General features: G+C 32.3%; 2 protein-coding genes across 4 annotated transcripts in view; one reads left to right on the forward strand and one right to left on the reverse strand.

Annotated features, from left to right (window-relative positions):
- MIS12 (minichromosome instability 12 (mis12)-like protein) overlaps positions 1 to 1,760 on the reverse strand; it is a 3,715-nt gene extending 1,955 nt beyond the window's left edge. Inside the window, exons 1-4 of the mRNA XM_021431145.2 lie at positions 1,554 to 1,760; positions 1,404 to 1,461; positions 860 to 979; positions 11 to 106 (exon numbers count right to left, since the gene is read on the reverse strand). Of these exons, the coding sequence (XP_021286820.1) occupies positions 11 to 106; positions 860 to 979; positions 1,404 to 1,461; positions 1,554 to 1,675 (396 nt within the window). The 5' untranslated portion in view covers positions 1,676 to 1,760. The remainder of the gene's footprint in view (positions 1 to 10; positions 107 to 859; positions 980 to 1,403; positions 1,462 to 1,553) is intronic.
- Positions 1,761 to 5,459: 3,699 nt separating this feature from the next.
- LOC110417737 (2-aminoethanethiol dioxygenase, putative (DUF1637)) overlaps positions 5,460 to 10,644 on the forward strand; it is a 9,605-nt gene continuing 4,420 nt past the window's right edge. The window contains exons 1-6 of one of the 3 annotated variants that reach the window (XM_021430236.2): positions 5,635 to 5,758; positions 6,514 to 6,630; positions 7,423 to 7,565; positions 7,962 to 8,124; positions 9,488 to 9,688; positions 9,828 to 9,943. In XM_021430236.2, the coding sequence (XP_021285911.1) occupies positions 6,594 to 6,630; positions 7,423 to 7,565; positions 7,962 to 8,124; positions 9,488 to 9,688; positions 9,828 to 9,943 (660 nt within the window). In that variant the 5' untranslated portion in view covers positions 5,635 to 5,758; positions 6,514 to 6,593. Of the gene's footprint in view, positions 5,759 to 6,513; positions 6,631 to 7,422; positions 7,566 to 7,961; positions 8,125 to 9,487; positions 9,689 to 9,827 lie in introns of all 3 variants that reach the window. The other 2 variants (XM_021430234.2, XM_021430235.2) reach the window with 2 other exon arrangements.

The following is a 10,644-nucleotide window of genomic DNA, read 5'->3' on the forward strand; positions in this document are numbered from 1 at the left end:
ATTTTCTCACCAATGTAAGTTTATCCCTTAATGAATCCAACTCTGCATCCACATCTGGATCAGAGAGAGTATCTTGAACCATCGAACAACTGCCAGGTAACTCATCCTAGAAAGAACAATAAATGAGAGTTCGCAGTTATAACTAAAATAAAGAAAATTTTAACAAAATTATAACCATAGTAAAGCAAATTTTTAATAAGTTATGTACGTAGAGTGTTTCATCAGATATTTTTTTTCTAGACTTCTACATTTTTTTAACACATAGCAACTTGCTGATAATGCTTTTCTTCTAAAAGGCAATAATATTAATTACTATCACTGGATCTTCAGGACATGATCTTTTATCCTCTTCCCAACAAAGTCAACTGATTTTCCTCTAGTAGTTGCCAATCCCACTAAGCCAAATTACTGAGATTGCAAATTTCTACGATACCATGAAAGCAATGATCCCTAAATCTCCTAAGTAAAAATTTCAATGCTATCAATTAATGTCCATCAATTCATCTATGCCATCTTTGTTATTATCATGATAGACAGTAACAAAATTTTCATACCTCAAAAGGTACTTCTAAAAATGCTCTCAAGCATCCTAAACTCCTCTAAAGATAATATCAGGCATTCTAAACTCCTAAGCTCTCACTTCAAATGATAATATAGAATATCAGCTTTCTTTTCCATTTCTAATTTATAGTGTGAAGTGAATAGCTCTGTTATCTCTTTTGCCAACTGATTAGTCTCGATTTCATCTAGTACTCTATCTAACATTCTGTACTTTCAGTGCCATTTAAGTTCCAGTGAATATCAAGTAATATATCCCGGCATGCAATAATAAAACCCATTACACAGAATAACAACCTACATTCTTGGATAAAGAAAAGCCTTCAGGAACAGTGAAGCAGTGGCGAAGACAGTACTTCTCCCACATAGCAAGCCGCTTATCCAAACTTGATTGGATCATATTGCGAATATAGTTGACTCCCTAAAAATAAAAGCCAAAAACAACAGATAATTAGGGTGTAACAAGGAAAAGAGCCAGGTCTTTCGCTGCTACCATAACTAAACCAACCTCTCTCACCCTTAGAAATAAGACAAAACTTACAAAAAAAAACTCTTCAACTTTTTCCGGTATTTCCTAGCACCCGCATTAACTTTATATTATCGAGTCACCAATTTTAAACACCTAGCTTGTTTTCATTCAAGGAACTTGAGAAAGACATGATTAATGAAAATTAAGACTTCTAAATTTTCAATTTAATGCAAAATAATTTGTGTAGCAACTACTATTAACAAAATTTTGAAAAACATAAAATATATTTTAGCTAATCAATCAAAGTTTCCAAAATTAAATAAGAACACAGATAGAGTTCTGAGTAATAATAATTTTTTAAAAAATTGCAGATTACCTTGGTGAGATCTTGGGAGCGTTCGGTGCCTTCGATTTTCAAGAGTGTGGAAGCTTCTCTGCAAATTTCACCAAAATTTAAAAAAACTTGTAAGGGAAATCAAAGAAAAAAAATAAAGAAAAAGACGAAGGGAAACTGAGAGGGAGATACTGGAGATAGAAATCGAAGGCATCGTTGAGGAGATCATCGACGGTGTTTAGGGCTTCGTTGATGAAAAGTTGGGGATTTAGATTCAGAGAATCGAAAATTGCTTCGCTTTCGCTGCCTTCCATTTTCGCGGTCCTCTCCTGATATTTTTTTTTCTTATAAGAATGAAATGCTTCCTAATTCTTTGCTCTGTTTTTGTTTTCTTTTTTTTTTTTAATTATAGGGTTCAAGATAGTTTTCCACTCACAATTTTCCCGCCAAATGACAATTGTGACAAAATGCATCCAGGTGTTAATGAATGAGTCAAGTCGAGTTCGAGTTTATTTAAAAATGTTGATAACTTTCTGTTAATGTATATCTATTTTTACACAAATAAAAAAAATTAGCTTCTTGATGAACTAACAACAAAATTATGATAATAGGTTAAATAACATTTATCTTATTTATTGATATATTTACCTATTAATTCTTTTTTATATTTTGAATTAATGATAATAAAAGATTTTTTTAAAAATGATATCAAAGTTTGATGAAGTTATGCTAATTAATGATTACAAGATTAATCAATCTGACAAATGTGTAGTAAGTTTCATAATGGTAAAGATGTTATCATTTATCTATATGTGGATGACATGTTAATTTTTGGTATCAGTGTGAAACAATTAGAAAATATAAAAAAGTTAATTTTGATATAAAAAATATGGATGTGGCAAATATTATTCTTGATATAAAAATAATAAAAAATAATAATGATTTAATACTGTCTCAATCTCATTACATTGAAAATATTGTAATAAAGCACTATAAGTCAAATTATATGCCAATATCTACATCTTATGATTTTAATATAAGACTAATATCAAACAAAGAAAAGCTAATAGCACAAAATGAATATATAAAGGAAATTGGATGCCTAACGTATACAATAGTGCGTACAAGAGCGAACATTGCTTTTGTGGTAGAAATGCTAAACCGATTTACAAGTAATCTAAGTAAAGAATATTGGTATGTTGTTCATAAAGTTTTAAAGTACTTAAAGAGTACAATGAATTATGGTATTTATTATTTAAGTTTTCTTTCAGTTGGAGAAAGATACGCAAATGTTAATTGAAACTTAAGTAAAATGAATCATACTTCTATTGCTGATTGGATTTTTATAATTAATGAGACGTTGTTTCTTGGGATTTTAAGAAATAAGCTTGTCAAGCGGATTCCACCATTACAGTTGAATTTATAACCTTAGCATCTGTCGCCCAAGAGGCAAAATGGTTGAAAGATTTATTTTATGAAATTCCATTATGGCCTAAATCAATGGCATCAATCTTGATACATTATGACAATAAAGAGACGGTATTAAAGACATTTAATCGTATATACAATGGTAAGGGCTATGAATTAGACTTCAATATAGCATTGTAAGGTAAAGAATTAATCATGGTATAGTCATTATAAGTTATATGAGTTATTATGAAAATTTAACAGATTTATTTACTAAATGTCTGAAAAAGGATTTGGTAATAAAAACTTTAAGAGAAATGGGTATCAAGCTTATCAACTAAATCTCCAATGATGGGAACTCATCTTGATGTTTGTGGTTGACTTGCAAGTCTTGGGTACTAACTATTATACCACATGAATGATTGCAAACACTAATTTATATGATTACGAACACTAATTTATATTTTTCATCTTAAGGTATATAGTGTTCGGTTCTCGTAATGTGTAATATAAGGTTGAATAAATATTTTTAATAAACTTTTAACATATATATGCTGAAGTACTATAATTATCGAGTATTTTTAAAAGAGGCTACATATGTGAATAAAAGTGTGACTGCTTTTAAGAGTTAAAGGCTTGACTTTGATAATACTAATAAATAGATGCAAAACACAAAGCCATAAAACGTGTCAGTAAAACTAGATACAAAGTAAGTAAGGAAGCTTATGTATGCTTAGTAGCCTGATTAGTCAAATGAAGAATCAATGGTTCAATGTTTAATCAACTATTCAATTTAGATTAAAACCAACCATATTTACTAAGTGAAGGTTCAAATCTATGGGTTACTTTCATTTATGCACAAGATTTTTAAACTTATTTATATTTGAAAATTTTGAAAATGGTGGGACATTAATGGCCTATTTTCAAAATAAATAGCTAAGTCACATAATGTGACTATTAGATTATAAGTAGATGTTTTACATGAATAATTATGTCTTTTGAAAAAGTAATATCTTTGAAAAATACATGTAAATCTAAAAGTTATAAGACAATTGAAAAACAGCATAGCCCAAGAGTTCAAATATGAAAAGTTATCTTTTCTTATTATAACTTAAATGTTATGCTTTATAGAATGAATGGTTGTTAAACAATATTTTTATCAAAGAATTGTGTCTTGAAAAATACATATATATCTTTAAAACAAAGAGATATCTTGATGAAAAGGTTGTGTCATTAAAAAACAATTGCAAACCTACATAAAGGACTTATTACCAATCATTTTGACACACTAAAAACTAATATATGATAAGAGTAAAAAAATTAAAAGCAATGGAAGTGTTATGTTTTGAAAATATACATAAACGCTTGAATTCTCCATTATTTATTAAAAAAATTAAAGATAATGTTAAATGTTGACTTCATTGTATCTTTAAAGTTATTCACATAGTTCTCTTTTTACATACCGGATAAAATAAATCTTAAAAATAACATCTATTTAAAAACTCATCTTCAAATCAATTTTACAAGATTTTTGAATTTTGTCTAAACCCTATTTACATTAACACAAACAACAAGTTCTTGAGCGAGATTGGCCTTAAAAATTTATGAATATCCAACAAAAGATTTCCACTTTCGATGATTATAGCTTGATCAAGAAGCTGCATCAATAACCACACAAACAAATAGAAAAATTAAATTTTAACAAAGAAAAGTTCAATAATCCGCGCAATTGCAAGAATAAAGAGGCTAAAAGAAACTCCTTTCCCACAGATATAAATCACTTACTAATAAGTTGGAAAAACTTATACGGCGATTTCTGCAAAATCTTTTTCTCATGGAAGCCAGTCGCTTGGGAAAAAGAGAGAGAAAGTTGATTGGTAATTGGTCATTCCTGTTTGCCGTGAGGAACAGACCGCCAAATCTGGATATGGACATGGGCTAGGCCTTAGATGGATCATTTCTACAATAAATGGGGCTCCGGGCCTCCTTATTAAACACATGCTTGGGCTTCGGCAGTAATGCTTTGCCATCCTTGTAGTCCATCAGTTTGGTTTAGGCTTTTTCAGTTCAGCCTATTTGGAGTTTAATTTGCTTTAATTATAGAAAATTAAGAAAAAAGTTTTTTAGATAAAAAATGACAAATAAAGAAGAAAATAAATCAGCCAAGTCACACAAATAAAGACACCACAATTTTTTCCTTTTTTTTTTGAGCTAGAGTAATAATCAATTAGCTGAGGGAAGCCAACTTTAAAACTGAACAAAAATATACAAATTAATACATCTTTGAGAATTTATAAAATGGATGGATCCATCTGCCAAGTACAAGAAATTAATATTAAAGTTGCTAATATATATTGTGTTATGAGATTTAGTTACTCATAAACTTTAATCTTACACTTATTTATAAAATTTAACCAGTTAAGATTTATTTAAAGAATCATTTATTCTAATGACAATAATTCAATATAATTTAAAAAAAGTTTTCATTTCTTTTTTAACAAAGTAACTGAAATTGAAGACGAAAATACAATATTCTTGCATGCCTATTATGTGTCAAAGTTATTAATCACATCAAATATATTAAGGGTTTTTTTTAATAATTAAAAAAATTCAAATATTAATCACCTCAAATTTCGAAACTGCTTGACATAATCACAACCACCGACGTCATAACATAGCCACACGGCACGAATTAAGGCTGTCCTGTCCACAAAAGGTGCTAGTATTACTGGATTGCTCGACTGCTTCCCAATTCGCACTTTGCATTAAAATGTTTTCAAAATTCCAAAAGGCAACAGATAAGGCCATGGTATTTCTACAAAACAAGGCGCTTTCCACTGTTTATATTCCTAAGCAGAAACTACATATGGCTATGAACACAACTTCTCCTAAAGTGCAGCTTCTCTTTGATCTCTGCAAAAACTCTTTTACACCATTAGGGTTGCCTTCTGCTTCTCCCCAACCCATCCACAAACTCTGCTCTCTTCTGGGTAATTTTCACTATTGCCCTTTTTGATTTCCCTTCATAAAGTTTTGCATGTCAAGTTTGGGTTCAATTCTGCATTTGGGTTTTGCCTGATGTGATGTTTTATGTAAAGGTTTTGATTGGTTAATGATTAGGGGACTTCGAATGGAAACACTTTGTATCTTGTGAATTTTCGAATTGTGGTGGATGCTTTGTGTACTGGTTTTTTCACTTATATTTTTAGCTGTAAATTGCCCTTTTTCTTTTGGCAGCTTATATGAAGGTTGAAAATGTGGGTTGTAATTTGATGACACTATTGCTTGGTTTGTGGTATAATGTCCTTTACTTGATGTTTCAATGAAAAAATTAGTCTTTTTTTTAATTTTTTTTTCTCTAAAGCCACTCTTCTGAGGTTCTGGATTGATGTGACCCAAGTGCTGATATCAGACAAAGCAAGTTTTCGGGGAAAAAATTTTAGTTCTTTTTCTTTCAATATATTTTGTTTAAATAAAAGAAACTCATGCTCATTTTTTGTTTATTATTTATTAATAAGATAGAACTCGGGTATGTGGTTTAGTGACATTGAATAAGGTGGTATTTAAGAGGGGAAAGATATGTTATTTGTTTGCATTAATGCAGCAAGATGAGCTGTGTAATTTGACAGGATATGAATGCTTATCCCGTTTACTACGTCATAATGGCTGTGCAGAGTGCAGCTTTCTTGAGCACAACTTACTACAATGATTATTGAATAGAATTTTAATTTTTGTTGATTCGCAGTCCTTGATGGTAACAACCGTCATTCACTTAACCACGTAAATTGTGATGAGGACATGTAGCTGTGAGAGATTTTTAAACCTATGAACGTACTGGCTATGCCTATTTGTCAAGTGAAAGGTTACTGGTTTTATTTTTCAATTAGTATAAGCTTTTGTTTATTTAGGAGCTCTTGCTCGGTTCAGTGGCAGAATTCTTCATTCACTAGCTTTAGAGCATGGGTTCAACTTCTGATACTTTCCATTTTATACAAAGATGCTAAAGCGTAGGGCTATTCTAAGTTCACTCTTTCCTGGAGCTTATGTTGAGCTAAGTTTGTCTTACTGTAATCCAAATTAGCAAAATAGTAATTGAGAAATAATGTTTTGTAAATGAATTATGCTATTTACTTTAATCCATTTTCAAATAACTACTAAAAGTGATGTTAGACATCTTATCAGGTTTTTGTGCTTATCCATTTTGGAATTTTTGTTATGCTTTGAGGTGTTTTATAGGAAGAGTATTACCGTGTTAGAAATGTTAGAAAACTGCTGTTTCCACGGTGAGGTCAATGTAATTGCAAATTGATATGAGGAAGGGCTGAGTTGTTATCCAGTATATAATTAATTTGGACTTGAATTTCCCCAAATGTGTTGATTTATGATGAAGTCAAAATGGGATCGGATCATATTATCCAATAGGTAATTAGCATTTCAAAAGTTATGAATTTTTGTGTGACAATTCTAATTAGATTGCAACTTTTAAGGAATGATAATTTTTATTACTATCATCATTACCAGATGCTTTTAGTCCTTTGCTACTTAATAGCTGAAAAACTGAAACGCAAAGCATTTTTTATTTACAGGAGTCAATAGTTTGTGATATATGCTACTTTTGTTTCCTGTTACATCACTCATATATACCATTTTACAGACACATTTGGCCCTGCTGATGTTGGTCTTAAAGAAGAAAGTCCAGATGATGATCGAGGGCATGGATTTTTTGGACTGAATAGAGTGGCTCGATGGGCTCAACCAATAACATATTTGGATATTTACGAATGTGATAGTTTTACGGTGAGCCCTATTATTAAATCTAATTTATACTTATGATTTCATGCTCCTCTCTTTAGAGTTTCATATGATCAATTCCAATTGGAATAATTTTATATGTTCAGTGTTTACCATTTTAAAGCTATATGCAGCTTTCTGTTGTGTCCATGAGCTTTTAATTCCTCTGTTTTCATCATCATTGGTTACCTACATCCAAAAGTTTAAAACTGTTTCTTTTTTTTTTTTCATTTCTATGAGTGGCCCTAGGCCTCTTTTGGTGGTATTGATCATCCTACACCTCCAGTCCCTGGCTTCGAGCATCTGTGAACTCTGGTTAATTTAAAATCTCGCCAAAAAATTCACCCTCTTAAGGTTGTAGCACTTTATTCCTAGTGATGGAACAAATGATGTTCTATGCAGATGTGTGTATTCTGCTTTCCTACTTCATCGGTTATTCCACTACATGACCATCCTGGGATGACTGTATTCAGCAAAGTTCTTTATGGCTCTATGCATGTGAAAGCTTATGACTGGGTTGAGCCTGTATGTATTAAGGAAAGCAGGGAGCCAGGCTATCCGCAAGGTTTGATTTTAATATACTTTCTATACATGACAATTAATCTGACTTGCTGGCAATGAAGGGTAATTTTAGTTTTGGTTACTTTGAATAAATCTCCCATCACAACTACCAACCTTCATGAACTTCGTGGAAATGGAACATAAAAAAATATTTATACCAGGGGATGGTAACTTGATCTCTGCAATAACTAAAATTTTTCTCTTCTTTTTTTGATTTTCCTTTCTCAAATTCAGCTATGATTTATAAAGGATGGAGATAAAGCTATGTTGTGTTTTCCTTTACTAGTTTAATCAGCACTTCTTACCATTAGATTTGAACTACATTTTGTTCTAACCAGATGAAACTGTAAGTGTGCCTTTATCAGCACCGCATGATCCCAACATTTTTTTACTTTACCATTACCTTCTAGTGGCATTGTCTTCGAAGAGAAAGATGATAAGGCTTGGTTGATATAAGAATGTCAGCAGCCATGCATTTCATTTACCTTTTTTCCCCAGGGCCATAAGAGTTTTTCAAATGTTTTTTAGACAGGATACTACTAGATAGCACATAACGAAAGTTCAATATCAATCATTATACTCATTTGTTGGTATGCTTACATTTTTTTAAAAAAAAATTGGTACAAGAGTGAGTACTACAACTTGAACCTAGGATCGCTATCCATATCCCGCCCTATCCTTACCCCTTGAGCAAGCCCAAGGGGTATTTGTTGGTACTTACTGATTGTTGGTAACTTGTTATAAAGTAAACCATAGATCTTATGATTTCATTTCTCAACTAATTGACCTTGGTTCTAAAGAAAGGGGGCTAACAAAGCAGCCATTGGTCTAAGTTAGATGCCATTGGTCTCACCTGTTGCCGTGATATTGACTGCACTAGGCCAATCCTCTGTCAGTTGGACGGTGATTGCTACATATCCTGGTGGTTTGCTTCCCTGAGAGATTTGTGGTCTTGGGTTTAAGTTCCACATATTGATGGGATAAAAGAGAGCCTCCTATTAGGAGAGCAAACAAATACCAAGAAAAAAGATCAATTGTAAATCACTATATAATAATTAACCATTGAATGTCATTCCAAATCTACATTAAAACTAAAAGGACTATGGGATTACCTTAAACAACCTTCCCAATGGGCTTGGCTTCTCCACATTCTATTCGTATTGTAGCCCCTTCCCACTTCATTTTTACCTTCATCATATTGTGCTTCTGTGGGAGAGATAGACCATTCTCTCTGTCTCTTGGGACAAGTAGTTCCTTTTTTAAGTTGGTAGAGAATATGATGCTTGGTTTTTTATTGATTCATGTCACCTCAGTATGATTTTGTTTCTTTTAGGACAGAAACTTAATACAGAATATCTTTTTGGCAGTAAGGTTAGCAAGGTTGGCGGTGGATAAAGTTTCTACTGCACCATGTGGGACCTCTGTTTTATACCCAAAAACTGGGGGGAATTTGCATTGTTTTACTGCAGTCACCCCTTGTGCTGTGCTTGATGTACTTGCTCCTCCTTATAGAGAAGATATAGGTCGCAAATGCACTTACTACATTGACTACCCGTATTCCACCTTTGGTAAGTTAATCTTTGGTTACTGCACAATTTTTTCTCCTGTTGTCCTATGTTTCTTCGTGGTATTGTTTAGCATATTTACCGTGTGACCACCTTCTGCAAAGTTGTCAATTGTTAAAGAAGCATATCACTGATTCTGCAGGAAATGGAACTGAGATAAGCAATGGAAAGGAAGAGGACTATGCATGGCTTGCAGAGATAGAAACACCAGATGATCTATATATGCGCGAGGGAGTATATGTTGGCCCAGCTATTCAGGTTTAGCTCTTGATATTGCTCTTTGGCATGATTGGTAGTGAATACGGTGTTTGCTCTTTGTCTTGATCAATGTAAGCTTGAGAACGTTTTCATGACAATTGATCATTATGGCCTTACCATATACAAATGAGAATACTGATTCCATAAGCTCGATACATGGCTCTGCCCTTTGATGAACAGAATACATATACTTGAAACCAAAAATGTTACACAAAATCATATAATCTGAAGTTTATAGTAGGTTGAATGTCCCTAAGTTTTTTGGTTACAGCAGTCTGGTAAATATAATTGGAAGCCTTTTTGTAATTCTATCCTAAGTACTCGGAATATATTGCTGCGTGGTCTGTAATCAGAAAGTGATGGGTTAGCGTAAGGGGAATTGGGCAACTTTAGCATTATCCTTGACTGAGAAGATTCATAACTCAGCGAACAAAACTGTGTAACAAATCTCAACCTCTTGCAATCTAGTCAACTGTCCAAGTTGGAGCTTTGGGCAAAAGAAGATTGAAAAAAGAACCCCCTAAATGACATATATTTCATAGAGTAGGTCTGGTAAGAGAACAACTTTTCATTACAAGGCTTAGCAACATTACAGATGGTAGTGACCCGAATCAATGAAACACATTTAATCAAGTTCCTTTTACACTCTAAATATAAACTTCAAGCAAAACTTGATTATTCAGATCCCAGAAATTGGAAAT

The sequence above is a fragment of the Theobroma umbraticum genome, unplaced genomic scaffold (assembly GCF_002168275.2).
Source record: "Theobroma umbraticum cultivar Fairchild unplaced genomic scaffold, ASM216827v3 scaffold_50.0, whole genome shotgun sequence".
NCBI classification, from domain to species: domain Eukaryota; kingdom Viridiplantae; phylum Streptophyta; class Magnoliopsida; order Malvales; family Malvaceae; genus Theobroma; species Theobroma umbraticum.